Consider the following 27,363-nt stretch of genomic DNA (forward strand, 5'->3'; position numbering starts at 1 on the left):
TCATCTCAGTCCTAAATGGCCGACCACTTATCCTGAGATTATGCCCCTATTTTGAGACTCTCCAGCCAGGAGAAACAGCTTCTCAACATCTATCCTGTCCAGCCCTCTCAGAATCTTATATGTTTCGATGAGATCACCTCTCATTCTTTTAAACTCCAGAGAGTATAGGCCCATTCTACTCAATCTCTCCTCATGGTTTACAAAAGGGTAGATGTTTTCTAACAGCAGTCAGAAAGCCCCAAGGCCAGCGTCCAGGCCGAGCGCTGCACCTGTTGCTCCTGCTCACATTTCCAGGCATTTCCTTGGTGCAACCTGAACGTTACAACTGACCCGCTCACCAATGCAGGCTTATTGAGGCCAAGATAGGCACAATACACTGAGGTAATCTGGGCAAAAGGGGCATAGGAAATTAACCCCAATATTTGAAATCTACTAATAAATGAGCTAAGGAATACAATATTCTTATCTTACATTCTACTTTTCAAAAAACACACTAACCTCAGCACTCAACAGTAATTGGTTACTATGAAAACACTTTTGGCTGGATTTTGTTGTGAAAATAACAGTGAGGCTAACAGTGCTCACCATTATTTATGCGCAAATCGGACAACAACTTTCAGCGACTGCACGTGGGCAGTTAAACGCGGAAATCCGGAAGCTGCTGTCCAAGATGCGCTGCCCATCCGGAAGCTGCACAAAAATGGTATCTCGCTGTCTGGCTCCCCATTCAAATGTATTGAACAGCGTGAAGTTCCTGTACTGACGTCGTAGATACGGACTAAACCCACCACAAAAAAGTTAAGGCTTTCCAATTGGTCCATTCCAATCTAAGTGCCTTTTTAACAGCGTGGTAAGTCTTAATGACTGCCAAACAACCCCTCTGGCACTGAAAATTAACTTTTACAAACATGGAGTCTCATTTCTTAAGCTTTTAATTGTTGTTGGAGATTTTAAAAAATTAAAGAATTTAAATAATTTTTAAAAACTTTTTCTTTGTCCCTTTTATCCCTCTCTCTTAATCCCTCTTCATTTTGCTTTCTGTACCTGATTTGACATTGAATTCACTATTCGAACTTACACTTCCTGGTTCAGACTCTGCTCTGCTCATTAACAATTCTTCAATCTGATTGGATAAGGAGATACACAGTTGCTTGTCCTGTTCACACAGGTCCTTAGTGCCCTGTAGAGGGCACCGCACCATTTGGATCTCAAACTTACAGTAACTTGCTGTGTAAAACCCCATAGAAAGTCTACAGGCAAGTGCAAGTCTAATGAATAGCTGGTGCTGTTTGTTCGCCGCTCACAGCAAATCCAGCCCATGGTTTAATAATTTTACATTTTTTTCTTCATTCAGTAGAGATTGTGTAATAAGCTACACCAAGGCCTTCTTCACAACTGCCATCAATTACTTTCCTACTACCAGAGCTACGACCAAGAATCACTCGGCATCTGAGTCAAGAATCAGTGAAACAGGTTCTTAAAAGTAGCCTTATATGATCCTGTACCTTTTGAATTAGGAGTCCAAACAACTACTTGAGCTATCAGTCTGGTGCCTTAGTACTATTTAATTACAAGTAATTTACAAATGTACATTTTATTCAAAATCTTATTTACAATTGTCCTTCCAATAACCCCATTAAATGCTGCAAAGAGTTACTTTCGGTGCTGAGGAGCAAAGACAGATCAGGTTAATATATTTTGATATGCTTAAATCAGGAATAAAGATTATTGGAACTGGTTTTATGAGATGATAGATCAAAAACTATAAGCCGTTTCAGTTACAATACAGCTTCTAACAGTGGGGTTTCACACATAGTCATGATAGGAACCACTTTTTTATTTAATCACTTATTAATCTTCATGAGGTTGTAATCAGTCTCATAAATCCCATTTCATCTTGGTTTTGATTTTAGCCTTTTTCACTGTGAATTTAGCAAAGCATTTTAGTGTATATTGAAGGCCTAAAATTGCGCACCCGGAACGAGGTTTTTGCACTGAATTGCCTGGGCAAACCGTCTCGGTGCAGAAGTGCATTGATTGCTCAGAAATTTGTGCTCCAGCTGATTATAATAATTATGCATAGCTCCTTGTGGAGCTTTGCCCTTCTGCAGGAAATTAAACCAATGGGCGACTTAAAGGTGACTGCCTGCGTATGGGGACAAATACTTCTCAAGCTTCAGAATTAATTTCACATATTATGAGCCTTGCAAAAGCTGTGAAGGGAGAAGTATCAGGCATAAGTAAAGTAAAAGAAAACCCACAATGAAAAGAGGCACGAAACTGACCCCGTCAGTCAATCCCTTATTTCACAAAATTTACTGCACAGAAACAGGCCATTCAACCTAACTGGTCTATTTCAGTATTTATACTCCACACGAGCCTCCTCCCACCTTCATCTCACCCTATCAACATATACATCTGTTTCTATCTCCCTCAGGTACTTTTCTAGCTTCCCCTTAAATGCATCATTTCAAGCATGGCTAAATGGACATGCATCTGCATGAGGTGGATACGAGGACAGTTGCCCAGTTTGACATTTCAGGGCACCCTCCCTAGTGAACACTAGGGCACTAATCATGGTAGCAGATGGTAAGCACGATCAATACTGAACACACTAACAGCAAGTCCTGGGGCCAGATGTTGAAGAAGACAGTATTCAAAAGAATCTGAGAAGTAAACGGTATACCATGTATTTTGTAGACAGCTCTAAGGTTGCTTGCTGAAAAGTATTGCCTGTTCCATATGTACTCCTCACCTGTGCCAAGCTCTCGAGCAACCTTACAGCTTGTTCTTTGCATCTCATGCATACCATGTCTTAGGATGGCACACATTCAAGATGCAATGTAAAAATGAAACTTTGCCACTGTCACAAGTTTCAAGACACTAAAACATTTTAGAACAACCGAGATACATGATACACAGTCACATACTGCCTCTCAGGTTGACAATGCAGGGTCTGCACATTTGTCACTGCATGTATTCCTTCAAACTTCAACTTTTCTGGTGAGACAACTAGACACCATCTTAAGGACTCAATCTCAGCCTGGAGAGTGACTTGCCCAGTTAACTCTCCTGTGACATGCCCACAAAAGTCTAGCTGAACCAGTGGATTACCCTTACTGGGTAATAGTGGATCCATGCCACCATCCCAGATATAGGCAGAAATCAGATATCGCTTTAATGGATCCTCTGGAAATTCTCTTGGTCTTCCAGCTATTAGAGGGTTAGGAATTCCAAAGAAATACCCATCCTACCATCATGGGCAATTCCACACAACAGTGAAGCACCCATGACTGCTAAGTGGTAACAGGTCAAATAAAAATAAAACAGTAACTGGAACTGAAAAAGACTAATAAAACAATGCTTCAAAATCAATTTAACAGAAAAAAGCCACAAAGTAAAAATTGAAAATAAAATTATATTTACCATTGTAAACAATTTTACAACACCAAGTTATAGTCCAGCAATTTTATTTTAAATTCACAAGCTTTCGGAGGCTTCCTCCTTCGTCAGGTGAACGATGTGAAAATGAAATCCTCGAGATGAAATCGCATTTATAATTCACAGAACAATGCTTGGTGAGTACAGACAGTTTTTTCAACTGCCCGTTGCCAAGGCAATCAGTGTGCAGACAGACAGGTGTTACCTGCCAGGTCTCACAGAATATACAAATCACCAAAAAAAAACAAACAAAAAAAAACAGAGATAGAGAGGTAGAAACATAGAAAAGACAGCAACTGACCCATTATATTAAAAACAGATAACATTTGTTCGCTGGTGGGGTAACGTGTAGCGTGACATGAACCCAAGATCCCGGTTGAGGCCGTCCTCATGGGTGCGGAACTTGGCTATCAATTTCTGCTCGACGATTTTGCGTTGTCGTGTGTCTCGAAGGCCGCCTTGGAGTACGCTTACCCGAAGGTCGGTGGATGAATGTCCATGACTGCTGAAGTGTTCCCCGACAGGGAGGGAACCCTCCTGTTTGGCGATTGTTGCGCGGTGTCCGTTTATTTATTTACCAAACAGAGGGCAATACATCTTTAAGGGGTGTAAGGAAGCACTTCCTGTGGCTGTGCGCCAACAAGAATGTCATGTGTTCCAGGTATTTTCATTACACCTGGACTTTGACACCAATGGAACAAAGCAGTGCAATTTGCAGAGAAGAATGAACAGGCTCTCAGAATGCCTCAAATACATATAATCCCCAAGGAATAGCACAAACGCTTTTGCCCCTGAACCACACCCAGCACAAAATCCAACGCAGAGCCGGCACAGGGATTAATATCCCAATTTTCCGCTCCTTCTGTGCCAGGCTTGTCAAGGGAGTGAAATTTCATGTCCTTGGAGATTGGTTCCAGCAAGCAGCTGAGTTCAAAGGGTGAGGGAGCCAGATATAGGGCTTGTCACATATCAGGATATTCTGACCATTTTTCCACAGAAAGATTTTGAAAAAAATGTTGTATTTAAGAGTTGTGTTTTAAAGTAAAGTGTATTCACACAGGTTATTAAAAAAATGCACTTAAGACAAAAGGTGGCTAAAATGATAATGAGCTAGGCTTTGATACTCTTTCCCCAAAGACTGTAAATGATGAGCAATTTGTGAGCGTGTCTCAGCAGTTGATAAACAACTCTCACCCTTTGTGTTCAGAGCTCCTAGGCACTCTGCAAGGGTTGTCTGGTATGGGCCTTCCTCTCATGTTATGAACACAGGAGGATAATGAGGCAGTCAGCCAGCTTATGTGGGGAAGCATAGTGTGTGCATTATTTTTGTATTGTTACAAAAGACAAGTTGTGCTAATTGAATTAGGTGAATCCAAATCATAATTTTTGCACTGTATGTTCACTTGCAGTGAATTAAAGCAGCTTAACGATTTGTATCTGACCCTGTCTTACCAGGTATTTTCTCAGTGCGCCTTTGAAAAGAATGGAAAAGCAAAAGGCATGATATATCCGGTCAGGTCACAGGAGGTTATGATATTGTATAAATAAATAGTGAGGGGTATGGGATCCACCTACAGGGGCAACTAATGCCACTAAACCTAGGAAGATATCTATGGCAGATCATTATCAGAGTTCTAACACTGTAGCAAGAATTCTCCAATCAATGCTCCCTTAAAGTGTGGCTCCCCACTGGGTGCAGGGGATCAGTGAATTTACCCAGATACGTAGAAGTTCTGCAGTTTATGATAGGCCAAGTGATTCCAAAATTTCTAACAACACAGGTTTATTAATACACGCCAAAATTTATAACAATTTGATCTGAGTAGATGCCAATATTTCAAAATTTGGATAAGTGAAATCAGAATTATATTATACACTCCACAGTTCATAAAATATTCGCTATTGTGAACGTCTTATGGAATTATGAAAACTATATAGAACTTACATTTATGTTGCACTGTTAACATAGTAAAACGTCCCAAGATGTTTCACAGTCAGAGTCAGACCAGAGCAGGGGTAGGAAGGAAAATTAGTAGTAGTAATCAAAAGCACTGTTGCAGCGGTAGGTTTTAAGGAACCGTTTGAATGTGGGGAGAAATGTAGTAGTGTTGAGGGGTTTAGGGAAAAAGTTCTAGAGTGTGGAGGTAAGATGCCAGAGGTATCTACCAGCAATGGTAGAACAGGGTTTGGGGGGGGTGGGGGGGTGGGGGGGGGGGCGGGGGGGAGAACGGGGGCAGGAGTACAGTACAGTTGGAGAAGTAGATGTTGCGAGCAGAAATGTAGAAATGCAGGAGTTTAGAGAGGTAAGATCAAGCAAGGGATCTGCTCGACAAGGTGAAGATTTTGATGTGCTAAGGAGCAGTAAGCAAACATATGGCGGTAAGGACAGGAGTCATAAGCGAGGAAAAGGATGAGTTGGAATTTATGCAGGATTGTGTTCAGGAGCTAGCAAGAAGGACAATGGAAAATTTGAGTTTCAAGGTGAGTAAAGTCATGAATGTGGGTTTCAGCAGCACTGGAGGAGAAGTAAATATGGAAACAGGCAATATTTTAGAGGTGGAAGTAAGCAGACTTGGTCATGGACTGGATGTTGGGTTTTAAGCTGAGCTCAGGGTTGAGTAAGACACTGTTGCGTTGAGATTGAACCGACATCCAGGAAGGTGGATGGGTTCAGAGTCTAAGGCGTGAAGATTCTGTCAGAGGCAAAAAAGCATGCCTTTGGTCTTACCACTATTCAGCTGCAAAAGGTTCTGGCTCATCCACAACAATGTTGGACAGGCAGCCTTAAGCCATATTAATACATTATTATTTTTTAAAATAATTTGACCATGAAAAGAGAATAAAACAATCTAGTTATTGTTTATTTAACAATTATTAAATTCTCTTAAAAAGAAGCAGGCACTGTCAGTGTCCCATCTGATCTCTGACAACTGAAGTTAGTTCTAGAAAAATACTGCATCAGCTAAAAATGAATAGCGACTGTGACTGATGTCTGGCATCATTTGTGGCCAACTAATTGGTGTGTATGTAAAATTGTTTTTGCATGCACAAGCAAAAAATATGTAATGCAAGAGTTAAATGAATAGATATTTCGCAGACCTAAAATGTTAAATCTTACACTATTCTTTGTTCTGACTCATGCTGTTTTCATTTGCAACCAACACTTCAAAATCACCTTTCTATATGACTGTGAATTGTAATCGAAAGCTTCAGTAACCATTCCATGAAAAAAATCAATAGTTTCAAGATGTATTTCTGAAGTAGTTGCCTCCTGCCAGTCAAATAAAGAAATGATTACCAGTGACCTTAAGATTAAACCTGATCACGACAAATATTTTCTCCTGAAATGAAGATCTAGTGATCGGTATGAAGAGATTGCAATAACACCTTACCAGCCTATTTCACAAAAGTATTTAATAAGTGTCATCCCACTCAGTTAGTACCTGAAGTCACAGCAACTGGCAGATCCCGTCCACATTCTATGGTACGTAAGGCGGCTTGTAAACCTGATACCTGTGAATAAAATGAAATTATTTGAATGGGGCTTTTCTTAAAAAGAAAATTCACTCCACTTCCTGTGACAAGTTGTTGCTAGAAAAGTTTGTGGAAGTCATTCAAAAAGTAGTGACAATAAATTTATGGAGAAATACAAATGACATTCTAAGGAAAGAAATGTATCTTTTTTTAAAATTAGAACTAACTTTATGATCTCAAGCACTGCCATTGTGGCTAGTGCTGAGAATGCAAATCTATACTGCAGTTGGAACATGAACAACACATGAACCTGATGCAACACTTCAACATGCAAAATATTATGTGATATGCCAAATTAATTCAGCTTTTAAAATCTTCAAATGTGATATTTGATGTGAGCCAGGCATTGATGTTTGACTGGAACGGTCATTATATAGTTTAGACATGTCACTTTTCCCTAGATTATCAAATGGCTATATTGTCAAAGTAGGATTTATTTGTATAGTTGTAAATCTGCTATTTATTTATCTACTGTCACAGGTATTAACTGCCGAATGTTTTCGTTTTTTCCATTTCCAACAATAAAATAATTAGGAAGATTGGCCTAATCTTGTTCCTTTCAGCCCCTCGAGCCTGTTACATCATTCAATCAGATCATGGCTGATCTGTACCTCAACTTCATTTACCCATCTTTGATCCATATCCCTTGATACCCTTACCTAACAAAAATCTATCGATCTGAGTCTTGAAAATTTCAATTGACCCAGCATCCACAGCCTTTTGCAGGAAAGAATTCATAATTTCCACTATACTTTGTGTGAAAAATGCTTCCTGATTTCAGTCCTAAATGGCCCAGCTCTAATTTTAAGATTGTGCCCCCTTGTTCTAGAACTGCCTAGAGAGGAACTAGTTTCTCTGTATCTACCCTATCGAATCCTTTTATCATTTTAAACACCTCAATTAGATCATCCCTCAACCTTCCAAACTTAAGGGAATACAACCCAAATATAAGCAACCTCGCCTCATAATTTAACCCTTCGAGCCTGGTATTATTTTGGTGGATCTGCAGTGCACCGTCTCCAAGGTCAATATATTATTTCTGAAGTGCGTGCCCGAAACTGTTCTACAATAATTTCCTTCCCTTTGTATTCCAGCCCCTTTAAGATAAATGCCAACATTCCATTTGTCTTTTTGATTACTTTTTGTAACTGTACACCAGCTTTGTGATTTGTGTACGTCGACACTTAAATCCCTTTGCTCCTCCTCAGTTCTTAATCTCACCATTAATAAAAATATTCTGATTTGTCATTCTAGGATCCAAAGTGGATGCTGTCACCCAGAATTCTATTTGCCACAGTTCTGCCTGCTCACTTAATCTGTCTATGTCCCTTTGTAACTTCCTGCATCCATTTACACAACTTACTGCTCCTTCTACCTTACTGTCATCTGCAAACTTGGATATACAACTCTTTATTTCTTCATCCAAGTCATTGATACATATGGTGAAAAGCTGAGACACCAGTACAGATTCCTGGGGTAGACCACTTGTCACATCCCGCCAATCAGAGTACATTCCCTTTATCCCTAGTCTGTGTCTTCTACCTCCCAACCAACCCATGTAACATGGTTACCTCTAATTCCATGCATCTTTAATTTTGCTAATAACCTATTGTGCGGAACTTTATTAAATATCTTCTGGAAGTCCATATAGACAACATCCATTGGTTCAGGTGCAGCCCGTCCCAGTGATACAGCTCCTTCCTGTCCCAGTATTGGCACCAGTTCCCCATGCAATGGAACCCCTCATTCCCACACCACTTTATTATCCACACCTTCACTTTCCTGATCTGATTATCTCTTTGTCAATTATCTTGTGGCTCGGGTAGTAATCCGGAAATTACCACCCTTGATGTCCTGCATTTTAATTTAGCACCTAGCTCCTGATACTCCCCAAGCAGAACTCCTCCCTGTTCTTGTGTATGTCTTTGGTTCAGACTTCAATCATGACAACTGGTTCTTCCCTTTCCCTTTCTAAAAAAAAAATTAAAAATGACCACCACCTGGGGACATGGCAACCAGATGAACCTGAATAATGAACCAATCATCCCAGAAAATGCAGGCCAGCTTTTCTTTTGGAAAAAGAAAAACTAAGCATGTTTTTGACCATGTTAACAAAATAGAAAACTACTCCCATGGTGACAAAATCATAGAAGGTGTTGCATTCCTAAAATGTAGCAGCCAATCACTGCGCACCCGATTGATGATATTTTCACACTTCTGAAACAACTAACCAACCATTTGAAAATATCCTCTAAATTTCAAATATCAAAAAAATTCAGCTGTGGAGCAAGCACTGCAATACGTTAATGTTATCGGCAACAGCAGATGACTGATTTAGCGATCAATCCCTGCAAGTGCCGAAAAGTGCAGTAATGGAGCAATGCAAATACATTTCTCGTGGAGGGAGCCAGCCCCCTGCATAGAATACTTTACAGGCCAATTCAACACCACCTCTTTGACTTGAAATTCCCAGAAGGCCTGGAAGGAGATGCAGAGAACATACGTGCATATAACAGAAAGTTATAGTATGAGCAAAAAGAATGCTGTACTGACAAATATGCTGGCAAGAATGTAGAAAGTTAGTATTAGGAGTGAAAATAACAGGGTTATGCAAATTACATTCTACACGCGAGGAAGGGTAGGTGAGGGACCGTACTACAGAAATGAATCAAATCACCAAGGCAAAAGATTTCCTATTGTGCTTTGTGTTGCAAAATCGTAAATGCACTCCTTTATATTATTTCCCTACACTTATCAGACAGAAGAATTTCTCCCAACCCCATTTTTCAATTCCCACTGCACTTAAGGCAAAACTGATACTGATACGCAATAGAAAGAAACAGAAGGCAACAAGTGGTAGAACCCTAGACCTGAAAGAGTTAACAGCATATGAAAAACCAAAAGTGGATTTGTTCAAGAGTGTGTGTTCAGATAGTCTTCTCCTGAAATGTTGCTAAACATCTTCCTACAATCCATTTATTTTAAATCTTCCCTCTTCTCTTTGAATTTAGCCCTTTTAAAATTATAAACCTTAGGTTTAATTGGGTCCAAGCTCATGTTAAACTTGATATTTCTGTGGCCACTGTCCCCCATGGGTGCTATGACTTCCATTTCCTGTACACTGGGTCATTCACGGATACCAAGTCAAGACGAGCACTGTCTCTCTCATGGTTTTTCTTGCGCACAGAATCATGAAGAAGTTATGGTCATTAACCAACTCTAACTCCGAACCATTTGGGTTTTCCCAATTTTCAGTTCTGATGAAGGGTTATTCTTAAATGCTAATTTTTAATGTTCTCCACAGCCTGGCTTGCTGAGTGTTTCCAGCATTTTCTGTTTTTGTTTCAGATTGGCAGCAGCTACAGTATTTTATTTTTTGTTTTCCCAATTTATGTTGGATTGATTGAAATCTCCCATTAAATAACTTTCCTGTTCTCACACACCCTTCTTATCTCTTCAGAGGAAACTGTCCTCCTTGTGTTAAGCCGGTGGCCAGTAGCATACCCAAGTTAGCTTAGATTTTTTCATTTATCTCCCAGTTGTCCCTCACATATATGACCACACCTTTTTCTGTCCTTTCTGAACACTCTATATCCCTAAAACATACATCACTTTCTCCTAACTCGAGAGCTAATCTGGAGTTAAACATTCACCTTTCTACATGCCTCAAAGCTGCATATATGTGCAACAGTTCCTCTTTAATGGGTATTAACAATGCCATAAGCAAGTAAAATTGTGTTTTTGAAAACTTTTCACTAGTATTTTTTGTAAGTATAGCTGTGACAGGTAGAATAGCCATTGTAAGCTTTTAAAATATATATCCACATATTAGTACTCATTCTGCAATGGGTATGCGAGGTCAGGCCCGGAACAGTGGAGACATTTCCTCATCCATGAGAAGAGATTAAGAACTATAGTAAGTATATACTAAGGAGACTGTAGGGAGGTAATCTGGTATGAATAGGCTTGTATTATGAATATACTGGGAAGAGATAAGAGGAAGGCCATAACTGATACGATTTCTCGTTAGTGAGTAAATAGATGTTATTGCGCAGACCCGTTGAAGGGAGATTAACCAGAGGCAGTTAGAACGCGTTGACATAATGGCATTAGGTTAGGAGGACGTAATTAAAGATATAAAAAGGTCCTTGGGGATTTTTTGATATTGTCTTGCTGAGGCTAGCATTAGCGATCATGACACGTTTTCAATCTCCTGAAGGAATCCCTGGTGTGTGATTTATAATGTTATAATTGATACCTATATCTCACACACACTACATGTAAGGGGTTATGTTTTATTATCTCATTGACTTGATTTAATAAAGAGTATTAACCAGATGTTTCAATGTTTCCTAGTCCTCAAACTTGTATTAGAGGTAAAGGATGTATGACAATATCCTATAATACTTCCACATTAGAGCAATAGGAATATATGACTATATCTTACACAAACCCAACATTTTTATTGCTGTTTTTGAAGGTAAGAATCCTTCAGGAAGAACTAAACAGGAGAGATTTGCTCATTGGTGTTCCCCCTCCCCCACACCTGACATTCCACCACACTTTCCTCATATCTACTTTTTTGGTAAGATTCATAAACAGTGAAATGTAGGCCGCATGGTCACTTCTGCATGGCAAAAGGCGATAGCATGACTGTTATTAAAAATGCATACTAAAAATTAATGGGAAATAACTTTTTGTGCTACATCATAAGTTTCAAATTGCGTCACTGTGGAAGAATGGAAGCAAACAGCACGTTCAAATTTTATAATTTTGTCTTTCAAGCAGGTACTATTACAAACCTGCACAAGAGCTCTGTCTTTCTCCAAGCTTGTCAACATTTTGTGCTTCAGTGCAGTATTGTATTTCTCTGTGATCTCCCTCAGGGTAGGTTCAAAGGATGCATAGTGCTTCTTAAGCCTAAAAGATCACAAACAGATCATAAACCAATCATATTTAAATCAGGATCACAAACATAACTAAGCTCCCCTGAATGTCCTGTCGGCAAAATGTCCTAAAATGCCCAGAGGTGTCCTCAAAATTGGGTTTCCAGCATTCCTGCTGAACTTTGGGGAAAAAAGAAAAAATTAAGGCCAAGCGCCATGGGTACTTCAAGGTACATAGAAAAAAAGAGATAGGAGCAGGAGTAGGCCATTTGGCCCTTCAAGCCTGCTCCACCATTTAACGAGATCATGGCTGATCTGATTTTTACCTCAACTCGACTTTCCCACCTTTTCCCCATATCCTTTGACTCCCTCGCTGATCAAAAATTTGTCTAACTCAGCCTTGAATGTATTCAATGGCCCCGATATTAGCGGGGAGGCGGGATGGCAGTGCGGGGGGGGGGGGGGGGGGGGCGCGATTGGGTGCGTGGCAAACCCACATGAACCAAACTTACCGTTTCCGACGCAATCGCATGTTGATTGATAGTGGTTAACGTCCTCTCCAGGTTTCGCACCCGGCGACTAGCCTGATTGACACACTGGCAGCCATCAGGAGCTGCAATGTTAGGGGGGGGGGGGCGAGAAAGAGAGTGAGCCAGACGTCATCCGGCGCTGGAATGGATGACCGGGGTGGGGGGAGAATGGAAGATCTGGCACTGAACTGGGAGGGTGAGATCGGGGGAACACCAGGGAAAATCGGGAGGGTGAAGAGGGGGACATCGGAGCGGGAAACATTGGGTATCGGAGCAGGTTTCAAAGGTAGGTGCATTTAGTGTTTTCACTTCATTGCATGGTATTTTATTTAATGTATTTAGTTTCTTTTCCCCTGATCCGGCCCTTCACCAGGCATGAATCAGAAGCCGTGGGCAAGCCGCCCAGGTAAGTTAAAAATCTTTCTAGTCCCTTCATCGGTCACAAGTAAAGTGCCTCAAGTACCTCAATGAGGTACATTTGGCTCTTTAATTGTCATCCCGCCGGCTTTAATTGCCGACGGGACTTCCGTTTTCGGGTCGCCCATGCACACATAGGTGGGTCCCTGGGAAACTCGGAAGTCGGCAGGTTGGAGCCGGCTTCCGAACTTGAACAGGATTTGTGCGATTTTCGGAGCCCCCCCGCCCCCAACACACCCGCATTTGCCTCCTAAAATCACCTCCAATGACTCAGCCTCCACAGCTTTTTGGGGTGAAGAATTCCAAAGATTCACGACCTTCTGGGAGAAGAAATTCCTCCTCATTTCCGTCATAAATGGGCGACCCCTCATTCTGAGACTATGCCCCCTAGTTTTAGATTCCCGCCACGAGGGGTAACATCCTCTCAGCATTACCCTATCGAGTCTCCTCAGAATCTTATATGTTTCTATAAGATCTCCTCTCATTCTTCTAAACTCCAATGAGTATAGACCCAACCTGTTCGATCTTTCCTCAAAGATAACCCTTCCATACCTGGAATCAACCTAGTGAACCTTCTCTGAACTGCCTCCAATGCAAGTATATCCTTCCTTAAATAAGGGCACCAGAACTGTACGCAGTAGTTCAGGTGTGGTCTCATCAGCACCCTGTACAGTTGTAGCATGACTTCCTTGCTTTTATACTCCATCCCCCTACAAATAAAGGCCAACACTCCATTTGCCTTCTGGATTACCTGCTGCACCCATATGTTGACTTTTTGTGTTTCATGTACGAGGACACCCTGATCCCTCTGTACCGCAGCATTTTGTAGTATTTCTCCATTCAAATAATATTTTGCTTTTTGATTTTTCCTCCCAAAGTGGATGACTTCACATTTTCCCACATTATATTCCATCTGCCAAATTTTTGCCCATTCGCTTAACCTGTCAATATCCCTTTGCAGACACTTTGGGCCCGATTTTAGCACCCGCTATCGTGTACGTTCTCGGCAGGGGGCCTCGAAAATCTTGACATGCAGGAGCCAGACCGGATCCCGCCTCGATCCCGCCCACTTCCGGGTTCCCCGCTGACGTGCGCGCGCAGCCCCCGCTGGTGGGAATCCCGCAGGCAATTAAAGCCAGCGGGATGCCACTTGACAATATTTAGTTTGGTATTTCAGGTCATTAACTGACCTGATTAAGGGACTGTGTGTGATTTTTGATCAACATGGGACTGTTTCCCACACTGGGGGAAACACTCCCAGCTCGAATGGACGTGTTGCAGCTGTCAGCCTGTGGCAGCTGCAAAGGTCCATTTGACAGGGTGGGGGGGGGGGGGTGGGGAGACCCTCACCCATTGCAAGAGGCCACTCTGTCACTTGGGACAAAGTTTAGCCTCCACCACCCTCCTCCTGATGGTCAAAGTCACCAACATGCACACTTACCCCGGGGTCCGGAGACATGTACCTACCTTGCAGACCCCCTCAGATGTACATCTTGTGGATGGGGGCCGCCGTAGCTGCAGTCATGACCTCCTCGGAGGGCGAACAGCATCACCAGCCTCACCAGCCTCGCCATCCACCTCTGACACGTGGAGCTCCACAACAGAGTGCTGTGACACATCCACCTGTACAGCAGGAGGGAGGGCTACCGCAGAGAGATGCGCGTCGCAGAGGGCACTACCCTCGCCACAGGGTCCACAGACCGAGGATCAGCCTCCTGGACCTCTCTGAGCAGCAGTGCACACGGAGGCTCAGAGTCACTCGACATGTAGCCGTGGACATCTGCAGCCTCTTTCATGCCGAGCTGCTCCTGGCTGGCCCGTGCACCATCTTCCTACCTGTCGCTGACAAAGTCACCACTGCCCTCCCGAACTTCTCCTCCACAGCCTTCCAGGGTGCAACCGGGGACATCGCCGACGTCTCTCAGTCGTCTGCGCAGAAGAGCCCTGCAAATACACCTACACCCACTCTGCAGTGACACAATGGGTGGCATCAGTGGTGGGTCCTCATAGTGATACCCAGGAGCGGGCATTATTGCACAAACCGGACAGGATTCGCGAAGACATGGCAGTAGTGGTGCCAATATAATGTGTGATGTGAGTTGTTCTGAAATTCAATATAAGTAACAACCATGACAAACCCTCAAACACCCTTGTGCATGCCCTTCATGCTCACAACACGTTTGCCTTACGCTGCCTACTGCACATATGTGATGCATGCCCTGTGGCTGCAGCACAGGTGGTGGCAGGTTGAGTGAGGCTGGCCGTGAGAGAGATGCACGAGAGGGTGAGTATGGGATAGAGCCATGAGATTGTATGAGGATTGGGTTGAGTGGTAGTGGCGGGGTGAGTACTGGCGAGGTGAGTAGGTGCAGGTAAGATGAGGATGGGGTTTGAGTGGGTATGAGGGGTGATGTGACAGAGTAGTGTTGGCAGTGCCGAAGGAGATGTGGGGTGGGGGCAGTGATGTGGCAGACGGAGTGTAGGGGAAAGACTACGTGTACTCACTTTGGCTGACCTACTGAGGTCATTGGACCGCCTCCTGCACTATGTGCAGGTGGGCGATATGTTGGTGGTGCAGGTGACCCCCTCTGCCACCTCGAGCCAGGCCTTCCTGGTGGCGGAGGCGGGCCGCTTCCTCCCGCCCGCCGGGTGGAAGATCTCTGTCCTCCCCCTCCTCCTCACCCCATGTATTGATACCTGGGGTGAGGCATCATTAAACTGGGAGCAGCCTTCCCCCTGGGCTGCTCCATGCAGTCATCTTTGCTATTGGTTGCAGCATCTGTCAGTGGAGGACTGCCCCTTTAAATAGAGCGCCTCCAGCTGACAGATCTTACTGCGCATGCGCAGCCTGCCCGACGCGCAGATCAGCAGCGGGGAACCCGGAGGAGCAGGTAAGTGAATCCAATTAGTGGGTTGCCTGCTACGATCGCGCGGAAAACCCACTAATTTCACCGGGCGCGTTACCAACGCTCCCGCTTGCCCATCCGCCGAGAACCCGCATCCCTGCTAAAATCGGGCCCTTTGTGTCCTCCTCGCAACTTGCTTTTCCACCTATATTTGCATCATCAGCAAATTTGGCCACAATATACTCTGTTCCTTCATCCAAGTCATTGATATATATTGTAAATAGTTGAGACCCCAGCACTGATCCCTGCGGCAGCCAACTAGTTACAGATTGCCATTTTGAAAATGACCCTTTTATCCCGACTCTTTGTTTTCTGTTAGTTAGCCAATCCTCTATCCATGCCAGTATATTACCCCCAACACCATGAGCTCTTATCTTGTGCAGTAACATTTGATGTGGCACCTTATCGAATGCATTTTGGAAATCCAAATATACTGCATCCATTGGTTGAAGAAAACTTTCACACTTAGCAGCTGATTCCAACCAAGTGGCCATAGTTAGACACTGGAATTAAAAACATTCAGACTTGTCAAATGATGAATGAAGATTACGTTCTGATGACCGAAAGAGTGGCCATCTTGTCTTGCCTCATCCCCCCCATGGAGACTTACAGGAATTCTCACAGATAGCACCAAAGACTTAACGCTTGTCTCAGAGGTCATACAGGTTTTTACAGCCTAATAAAGATAAACAGTCCTAACTAATGGGTCAACCTGATCTTATTTCCCAAGCACTTAAGGGTTGTTCATTATAAGTGCTTAACGTGTGCCTGTCCAAGAATTTTGTCACCAAATAAGGGAATTTCTGCCATAAAAGTGCATTACTCCAACTGGTCACTATGTCGAATTTGAAAAGAGCCATGTTACAGCAATTGGTCAAATGAAGTTGAAGCAATTTGTTTTGTGAATAATAGATGGTGTTCTTAACAGAAAACTGCAGAGCCAGCAGAACAGTTACTCAAGAAGGAGAGGAATAGAGGACGAGAGAAAGAAGGAAAGAAAGGAAAGAAGGAAAGAAAGGAAAGAAGGAAAGAAAGGAAAGAAAGAGTTACGGGTGTTCAGAGAAATTTTTAAGAACTCCATTAACTAGACGTAGGCAGATATATTAAGTTTCTGATAACAAAGCAAAGTTTAGTTACTGAGAGAACAAACACCAAAAGCAGGAAGAAGGACTACAACACCAGAATGAGATTCATCACATTGACATCCCATAAACTAGCCAAGAGTCCCAGAGGGAAACAAGACCAGCAACTCTACTCCGCCGATTCAGGAGGTTATCATATAATCTTTGAAATTTTTGCTAACGTTACAAGTTTATCAGCATTACACTGAACAAACTACACTCCCAGTATACCTGAGACTTGTTATTCAAAGCTATTAACTTTTCAGCTATATAGGGTCTAATCTAAACCTACCTTGCTGTCTTTATGTCAATACAACAACAACAATTTGCATTTATATAGCACTTTTAATGTGTAAAATGTCCAAAGGTGCATCACAGGACTGTAATCTTGGACACTAACATCAATATCAAACTTATAATAAAAGAGCCCAGCTAACACTGTGCTACTGTAATATGCTGGAACTGCCTTTGTAACCTCAGACATTAATTCCATCAATTTATAATAAAGAGAGCCCAGCTAATGCTGTATTAATGTGGTAGACTAGAACTGCCTTTGTAACTTAGGTGTTAGTTAATAATACCTACATCAGTACCTTCTATATTCTTTCAGTTTAACATTAAGATGCTACTAATTATATTATCTTAAGCGTGTTAATAAAGAATATTAGTTCATGATTTGATAGTCTGACTTCCTCTTTGATGACTTTGACAAGACGAGATTAAGTCACTCATTTAATATCTTATATGAGCATCATAATAGGGTGTTGGTAGTACAAAACTTAATATAATCCAGACCAGGAGGTGTAAAACAGTTCAGTCAAGCTAAATTCAGTACTTCCTTAAACGTGGGACAGTGAATTTCCAGAAGATTCTTTAATGAGGAGTTATGGTAAATGGGTTAAGAATTCGTTTAATGCCTTTTGATTAATATTCCTTAAAAAGCTTTAGGAAACTGATCCGAGTGTTTTTACAGACCAGTGGGTAAAACCAGCATGTAACTGTATCATGCAAACGTAAAGTTGCATGTTTGATTATTTGTCTATGCTATTAGATGATCTGCTACAGTTGGCCTCAGCAGCCCTGGGATAGAGAGGGGGCAGGGGAAACAAAACGAGTCAGCCAGGGTTCCCACTCATTATCACTATTGAGTTACTATTGCTGGAAAGTGAGTGTGTGGAAGCTCGGTGTGGGTAGGAACTGGCTGAGCTGTAATTTCCGCCGTTCCATTTGAACAGCTTGTCAACTCTCACTTTCTGGGTTCACACATTGGGCCGGATTTTCCGGTGAAGATAACGGCGAGGCTAACAGGGCTCACCGTTATTTCTGTGCTAATGGTAGAGCAACTTCCAGCAACCGCACATGCGCAGTTAAATGCAGAAATCCGGAAGTTGCTCGACCAGATGCTCTGCTCCTCAAGCTTCGCGAGAACAGCATCTTGCCGGCTGGCTGAATGGAATGGCATGAAGTTCCTGCACTGCCTTGATGGATATGAACTAATCTCACCAAAAAAAGGTACGTCATGTTATTTTAAGTTTAAGCATTCTGTTAACAGACTGGTAAATCTTAATGACTACCAAACAACCTCTCTGGCACTGAAAAGTAACTTTTACAAGTGTGGAGTCTCATTCCTTCAGGTTTTAAATTTTGTTGGTCATTTAAAAACAAAAATTTTAATTTTTTTTACTTTTTCTTTCTGCCTGTTTTCACCGTCTCTTAATTCAATATTTCTTACCCTCTCTTTATGTATCTGATTTGACATTGAATTCACTATTCTAACTTATACTTCCTGGTTCAGTCTCTGCATGGCTTATTAACATGCTTCAATCTGATTGGTTAAGGGGATACACAGTTGCTTGCCCCGTTTCCATTGGTTCCAGATGACAGGGAGAGGGCGACACATTGGATCGAGGGCCCCACGAGACGAACTTGCCATGTAAAAGCCCATGAAAAGTCTATGTGCAAGTGCATGTCCAATGAACAGTGGGCGCCCTTCATTTGCCGCTCACAGGAAAATCCTGCCATTAAGAATGGCGATATGGATAAGGTATTGGAGGGCAACTGGTGCATATTGAACCATGTTCAAACACTTTAAATATCAAAGATTATTTCCCTACCTGATCAAATGATATTTTTCTAGCATGGGCTAAGCTGGCCTTCTGCTGTCTATTTTACTTGTATGCAACATGGTTGAGCTCTAAAGATCTCATAAAATTTACTGATGACAGCCAGCTAAGCAACCAAGTGATGAGCAAAAATTGAAATGAACAGCATTGGCTGAAGTAGACAACCCACCCCAAGAACGGGTAGGTTGGGGGCACGTGGGAGATTAAAATAACAGCTTTTTGGAACGGGACCACATCCCAGCTGCAACTCGCCCACTTCTGGGTTTAACCCAGACGGGTTTGTCTGCGTATGGACAGCAGACACCAGGAAGTCCCGCCTCCACTTAAAGCCGGCGGGCCAATACTTAAAAGGGCAATGTACCTCACAGATACCTGAAGTACTTAATATTTTATGTATTGGTTTCCCATCGCTTCCAATTCACGTCAGATGAAAGCAGGCGGGAAGGGCCGGATCCATGAGGTGAGTGCCTTTATTGCACTGCTTTTGGGCCCGGGGGAGCAGGAGTGCTTCACCCAGGCCCAGCAAGCTCACCTGGCCGACAGAAGCCCTGCGATCGGCTGACCCCGCCGATGTCCGATGCTGGCTGACCCCCCTGATTTCTCATGCTGGCTGACCCCCCACCCCCCCTACCCGATGTCAGATGCTGGCTGACACCCCCGATCCCTGATGCTGGCTGACACCACCACCCCACCCCCCCACAATGTCATCCACCTCCCCTACCCTCTTCGATTTTTTTCGAAGCCCGATGATCTCTCTCTCTCCCTCCCTCCCAACACCCTCCGTGAATTGCAGCTCCTTTCACTGCCTATCAATCTGGCTGCCTGGTGCGTGGGAAACCCGAAGTTCAAATACTCACCTTCAATTGAGTTGCAATCGCAGATTGTGACGCACTCAACTCGCTTCCGGGTTCCCGACGTGAATATCTGTGGATGCATGGGGTACCCGGCTCAGAGTAAACATTATGCCCATAGAGTCAGCTTCCACGTGTACACTGTTACAACCAATCCTATCTCTTCACCATCTCTATCTACCCTTCCACTACCCGTGTTATCAGACTGCTTGTCAGACATCCTGTCTCGGATGAGCCGCAATTAAACATTGGGAATACCAAAAACTACTGCCTTCAGCCCCCGCCACAAGCTCCGTACCCTTGTCATCAATTCCATCCTCCTCCCTGGCCAATGTCTCAAGTTTAAGCCGACTGCTCACAACCTCGGCGTTCTGTTGGACCCCGAGCTGAGATTCTGAAACCATAGCTTCCCCATCATAAAAACCCCCTCCTTCCACCTCCATAACAATCAGGGTAAGCCTCTGCCCCTGCCTCAGCCCGAATGCTGCTGAAACCCTCATCCATGCCTTTGTCACTTCCAGACTCAACTATTCCAATGAACTCCTGGCCATCCTCCATAAACTTTGCTGCCCATATCCTATCCCGCACCAAGCCCCACTGGCCCATCATCTCATTCTTGCTCACTTATATTGGATCCCCTTTCCCCAAAGCCTCCAATTTAAAATTCTCATCCTCGTGTTTAAATCCCTTCATGACCTCTCTCCTCCCTATCCCTGTAATCTCCTTTAGCCCTAAACCTCCCCACAATTCCCTGTTCTTCCAACTCTAGCCTCTAGTGCAGCAGCACTAAATTGGACAAAAATGGATGTCCAGCTTTTATGCCACAGGCACCTTCCAAGCTGTAAACGAGGATTGATGCAGCATCAGCCAGGGAGCCATCCAAGCCTGCGTATGTCAGGTCACCAATACCATCTTCAGTAAAGCTAGGGAATTCAGCCATTTTAGGATGACTCCTAAGCAGCAACATGAAAAGATTATTCAATGCTCTCCATGTTGCTGGATCCCCCAGAGTTCAGGGCAATAGATGGCACCCACATTACAATGCATGCTCCTACTGGAGCCATTGGATTTCCTAAGTAGAAATGGATTCCACTCCTTCAATGTTCAAATTATCTAGGATCAGGTACAACAAATTCTGCATGTCAATACCAAATTTGAAGTAAATTGTCACTGTGCTTTTTTGAGGAACTGCAGCCAATGCTTGACTAATAAGGATCTGAATGGGATAGAGGAGCAAAGGGATCTAGAGGTACAGATACACAAATCACTAAAAGTAGCGGCGCGGATTAACAAGGCCATAAAAAAGGCAAATCAAGCACTGGGGTTCATTTCTAGAGGGATAGAACTTGTATAGAACATGGGTTAGACCACACTTGGAGCGTTGTGCACAGTTCTGGTCTCTATACTATAGAAAGGATATAGAGGCATTGGAAAGGGTGCAAAAAAAGATTCACAAGGATGATACCAGAACTGAGAGGATATACTTATCAGGAAAGGCTGAACAGGCTGGGGCTCTTTTCTCTAGGAAAGAGAAGGCTTAGGGTGACCTGATAGAGATCTTTAAGATAATGAAAGGGTTTGATAGGGTAGACGTAGAGAAAATGTTTCGACTTGCAGGGGAGTCCAGAACTAGAGGTCATAAATAAAAATAGTCGCTAATAAATCTTTACCCAAAGAATGGTAAGAATGTGGAACGCGCTACCACAAGGAGTAGTTGAGGCAAATAGCATAGATGCATTTAAACACATGAGGGAGAAAGGATTAGAAGGGTCTGCTGATGGGGTTAGATGAAGTAGGGAGAAAGAAGTCTCATGTGGAGCATAAACGCCGGCATAGACCAATTGGGCTGAATGGTCTGTTTCTCTGCTGTAGTTTCGATGTAACTCGATGTAACCTTGCAGTATCTTTCCATTGAGTGTGTATTCCCTTTCCTTGTTTTCCTCCAAAATGCATTACCGTACATTTCTCCACATTAAATTGCACCTGCCACCTGACTGTCCATTCCATCCTGAAATTCTGGAAGGAACAACCGTGTTATACAAGTTGGGTGATCCCCCCACAGCACAATGCTCCTCTGGCAATGCATAAAAACAGGAAGTTTTAACCTGAAGTATCAGCACAAAGCATATTATGAGCAACATAAAGCCCTTTTTAAATGAAAGAACAAATTTGCATTTATATAGCACCTATCATGTCCTCAGTACCCTTCGAAGTGCTTCACAGCCAATTAAATACTTTTGAGGTTTTATATCATAAGGAAACATGGCAGCCAATTTGTGCAAGGTCCTACAAACAGTAAATGAGATAAATGACCAAATAATCTATTTTTTTGCTGTCGTTGGTTGAGGGATGAACATGGCCAGGAGACTGGAAGAACTCACTGCTCTTCTACAAATAATGCCATGGGATCTTTTATGCCCACCTGAACAGGCAGATGGGTCTTTGGTTTAACAGCTTATTTTCAAGGCAGCACTGCCTCAGTATTACAATGAAGTGTCATCCTAGATTATACGCTCAAATCCTGGCAGGCGAGGGGTGGTGGGGGGGTAGTGGGCTAAATCCACAACCTTCTGACTCAGATGAAAATGCTATAACCGAGCCAAATATGCCAATCTACTCTGCTCCAATGTAACCTCAAAAGAGTATCAATACATTAACCTAAATTTTGTATTTCCCACAGTCTTGTGCTATTTTATGCTGCATATCCACACCCATGAGGAGTTCATCTAAACATTTCAGTAGAATTTTTAAAAATAATGCACCAACAGAATATTCACCATTTGATATATATGTTTCACGATAGTGTTATGTATAAAATGGTGATTTTGTTTATGCAACCTTGCCAGTACAGAACGCTAAATGCTCTTTCTCTATCGGATAGATACATCAGAAGCAACAAAACATTGAACAATATACTGAGGGAAGATCTCAGAAAATAATGCAGTGTTTTGCTTTGTAGGGCTGATGAACTATGAAGCCGGCGTGGACACGATGGGCCGAATGGCCCCCTTCTGTGCTGTATCTTTTCTATGGTTCTTTAAAGTTTCTGTAAATGTGAAATTAAATAGCATATAGTTCAGGCTCAAAAGCACAACATTAGCACAAGTCATGTGTAAGGCAATCTGTTTCCATGTTTTGAACTGAGACCCAAAATCGTAAACACAAACAATTCTGTAACTCTTAGTAACTTATAAGTACAACATATTACATCAGATATTTCTTTACATAACATCCACCAGTATTTCATTCTCTCACTGAAAACAACAGACGCTCACATATGCTTGCAAAGATAGAGGCCCAGATTTGGCTGCCGAGTAACGGTGAGTTTAATACGCAGGCTGTTATTAATAAGCAATTCGGCCAGCAACTTGCGGTGAGGAAGAGATACCCCGTGAATTGAGAATCTCCACAAGATGCTGGACAATTTGAACCACTCCACCATTAACCTCACGAAAACGGTAGTTATGCCTTCAACCTCTCCATGAGTTTCAAGAAATTGCTGCATTTGTACATTATTTTAGGGCAAGTACTCAACAGCGTAAGTACCTTTCTAATGACGAGATTTATGTTCCTGCAATGCCACTCAACCTCTCCAGCCCAGAAATGGAACAATTGAAACTACAGAGTCTCATTCCTACAAGTAGTAAATTGTTAAGAGATTTTTAAAATTGAAAACTTAAAATTTTAAAATATTTTTTCTTACTTTTCCTTGATTTCCTCCCCCCAACAATGTCTCCCTCCCTCCTCACTCCGAGCCTCTCCCCCACTGACTCTCAATCTTCTCGGTTGCCAGGGACCATCCCCAGCAGTCCGGGGGCTGCTGCCTTTTACAGCAGACTTTCCCGCCCGGCAGCGATCAACCTCTCAATCTAGCCAGCTGTCAGGCGGGTAACGGGGTAAAAAAAAAACTCTAATGAGGTCCCGCCGTTAAAATCGGCAGGAACTCTGTCATCACGGTGTTTCCTGGTTTCCCAGCTGCTGACATGCACCCCCGCTTCCTCCCCACCTCCACGTAAATATCAGGCCCAAAAAGTCTAACTAACGGGGCTCGCCGCGAGATATCCCACTCCAGCAAAATATAGCCAATGTATGTTATGATGCCTTCTGTCCAATTGTCTTTAGTTAAAGTGCATATAATGAATGGATTGCAAAATGTTTTGTATACGCCTATCTGGATGAAAAGCCTCAAGCTTAATTATCGTAATATGGTATAATTTTAAAGAGGGTGCAAGAACAGAGACCCCTGGGGGCTTTACATACACAAATCTTTGAAGGTGGCAGGACAAGTTGATAAGGTTGTTACAAAAGCATACGGGATCGTTGGCTTTATAAATAGAAGCACAGAGTACAAAGGCAAGCAAGTAATCCTAAGCCTTTGTAAATCACAGGTTAGGTCTCAGCTGATGTGTTGTTTCCAAATCTAGGCACCTCATTTAATGAAGGATGTCCTGTGAACCAGTACTCCCAAATCACTCTGCTCTTCCACAGCACTGAGCCTACTTCCATTCAGAGTATAATTACTGCTGTTATTTTGTTGATGCATACTTCTTGCACTTACTGACATTGAATTCCATCAGCCACTTATAAGCCATTTTATCAATATATCTTTGCAGCTTTCTTTGGTCTTCTAAAGAATTAACTGTACATCCTATTTTGGTATCTACAAATGTTGACATCACTCCTTATAGACCTATATCCAAATCATTGCTATACGGTGAACAGAAGTGAACCCATTACCTACTTCCAACCACTCTGAAAAATTGCTCTTAACTCCTACTCTGTTTGCTCCTTTCTAACTAATTTTTAATCCAGTTTTCTATTCTCCCACCTAATTCCATACCCCTTAATATTTTCCAGTAATCTCCCATGTGGTACCGTGTCAAAGGCTTTCCTAAAATCCATGTACACTACATCCACCCCAATATGGGTGACAGCCAATGTTGACTATTTTTCAACTATATGGAGCCAGTTTATTTTCCCCACCAAAAGAGTGTTGTAATTACATATACACATTGAAGACAGACTTTTAAAGAATTAGGAATACTGCTGTGAGTTCATCTTCTTTGTTAATTTGGGTCAACCATACATTCCTAAGAAAAATCCCAAAGCAGAAACTGCAAGTAGTATGGAAGTAACAAAGAGAAAGATGATAACTGTCTTACTTAAGTCCTCCTTTCTCTATTTCTCATAGCTATCACTACTTAGAACATCAACATTTTCTGTAAACAATTTGTTCCAAAATACCACAAAAAAAATTACCCCCAAGCCCAGCTGGCACAAAAGGTAGATAGGGTACATTAGGATGCACTTACATTACAACTTTAGTGTGGATGCAAAATGGTTTCTGTTTCACACTGACACTAAAGCTTTGGTGTACAGGATAGATTCTATCATGCCATGCAAAAGGAGAGTCGGTGTACAGGGGATCACAGAAGTGGGAGAGCAGGCCTTGCATCCATTTCCTACATTGTGCTGCATTTTGGGAGCTGAACTGCTTCGGACAATTTTGTGCCCTAGCCCTGTTAAAGCTGCAAATTTGATGAAAAATGTTTAACTGAAAGCTCAGCTTTGTGGCTTTTGAGTAGAATTTGCTAATTGTTCCTTGTTTGACCGTTAAAATGGAAACAAGAGAATCTCCATGTGCAAAGCAGCCCCTAAAGTGCTGCAGACTATGTAAATTATTTTTGTTCCAATGTTGACAGTACATTTTTTCTTGCTTTTTTGTTAGAGATGTTTTTCATTTCTCTGAAATTTTTATGAATAGGTCTCCCAAGGCATTGCTCTTGGTGACTCAGAGGATTCTCTATTTTATAATAGGTGTTTATTTTATATAGGAGATAACATCAGGACACTGATTTGTAGTGACTGAAGAAGTCAATTTCCATTTTTATTAAATGGTATATTCTGGAATTTTTCCTGATGCTTTGAGGATTGAATTCTACAATATGATCCATTATTCTGTCAAAACTATAAATGAGTGGCCTTTATTTTATGTATATCTATATATTTGATTTTTTCCCTTACCATTTTTAAACCGGAGAATACATAACAAAATGGTAAGCAAGATGCACTCTGTCTGGAACTGCAGTGCAAATAATATCCCTTTATTGTCCAAGATTGGTGGCTCCAATGCAAATGCAGTATTACTATCCCAAGCACACCAAATTTTCCTGATAGAAGGGAATATCTAAATACCATTCCTCAAAGAGAAAATAGCAATCAATGGATGACCCAGCTTATGAAATATCAGGCAAACTACCATCCCTTGAAGGATCAATTGGGAAGACAGATGTGATAAGTGAAATAAGCAATCAATATTATGCTCTTCTGCATGCACCAGAAGGTATGATTAGATGAGAGAAGCAAAGAGATTATGAATTAATTCCAGTACTGTCTGAAACAAGAAATCTTTCCTAACTATAATTCTCAAATGAAGCTAGTTTCTGCAAGGAGAGATTGTAAAGGTAATTTTTGTGGAAGATCATCTCTGGTTACAAAAATAAGCCTTGGACAACTTGATAACTTAACTGGGGCCTCCAACTCTCCCCACAGGCATCCATGGTTGGGGTTGTTTTGACTGTTCGTTTTTCTTTAAAGATGCATCAAAAAAATGCTGGAGTTGAGTCAGGTCCTGATCAACATTCTGAAGAAACAAATGGAGGGATGGCATGTTCTGACACTGAGTATTGCCACCCGATACAACTCGCCTGGTCCCATGAGCTATAAAAGGAATGAATTTGTGCTATAGCACACTTCATTTTGACTAAAAAAGCATATGCACTCCCTGCAAGACCTGAATGGATGGTCAGGAGGAAGAATGATGTGTGGAGAATGCATCAACAATGAATGAAGATCTTATAAGGCAAGTTATCTCTTTTGCTTTTACATTGTGTCCTCCACATACCACTGGTAGTACTTCTCAGATGATGAGGGAGAGGGAGGTTCTCACAGGGAACAGAGACCCTGGGCTCGATTTTGAAAGGGTGACAGGATGGCAGCGGGAGGGTCAATGCGCAGGTAACCAGACAACGAAAATCTTATTTCCCACGCAATCGCAAGTTAATTGACGGCCCTTCACGTGGCTTCTGGGTTTGCCATCCGAAAGATGTGCAGTGCATGGACTGCGCACCCGCATGACAGGCTGTCAGCTGGAGCGGCTCTATTTAAAGGGCCATTGCTCCAATGGCTGCAGCAAACACCAAGAAAACACAATATGGAGCAGCACAGGGTCAAGGCTGCTCCAAGGTTCAAAGATGCCTCTCTGCAGCAGGTACTGGCCAGGGTGAGGAGGAGGAGGCCTGGCTCGAGGTGGCAGAGGAGGTCACCAGCAGCAGCAACATCTCCCATACCTGGGTCCAGTGCAGGAAGCGCTTCAATGACTTAACTAGGTCAGCAAAAGTGAGTACACGTATTGATTCTCCTGCATTCCATGTTCCACATCACCTCCGGCAGCCCCCCACAACTCATTCTGCATTGCCAAGAATACTCCATCATGTCACTCCTCACACCCACTTAAGGCTCATCCTCACTTCCGCATTAGTCACCCCACCACTA

General features: G+C 42.6%; 1 protein-coding gene across 1 annotated transcript in view; it reads right to left on the reverse strand.

Moving 5' to 3' along the window:
* Positions 1–27,363, reverse strand: part of LOC137323411 (sperm-associated antigen 16 protein) — a 982,420-nt gene that overhangs the window by 886,754 nt on the left and 68,303 nt on the right. Inside the window, exons 7-8 of the mRNA XM_067986887.1 lie at positions 11,778–11,895; positions 6,885–6,954 (exon numbers count right to left, since the gene is read on the reverse strand). Coding sequence (XP_067842988.1) covers positions 6,885–6,954; positions 11,778–11,895 — 188 coding nt within the window. The remainder of the gene's footprint in view (positions 1–6,884; positions 6,955–11,777; positions 11,896–27,363) is intronic.

Source organism: Heptranchias perlo, chromosome 7, assembly GCF_035084215.1.
Source record: "Heptranchias perlo isolate sHepPer1 chromosome 7, sHepPer1.hap1, whole genome shotgun sequence".
Classification (NCBI taxonomy): Eukaryota; Metazoa; Chordata; class Chondrichthyes; order Hexanchiformes; family Hexanchidae; genus Heptranchias; species Heptranchias perlo.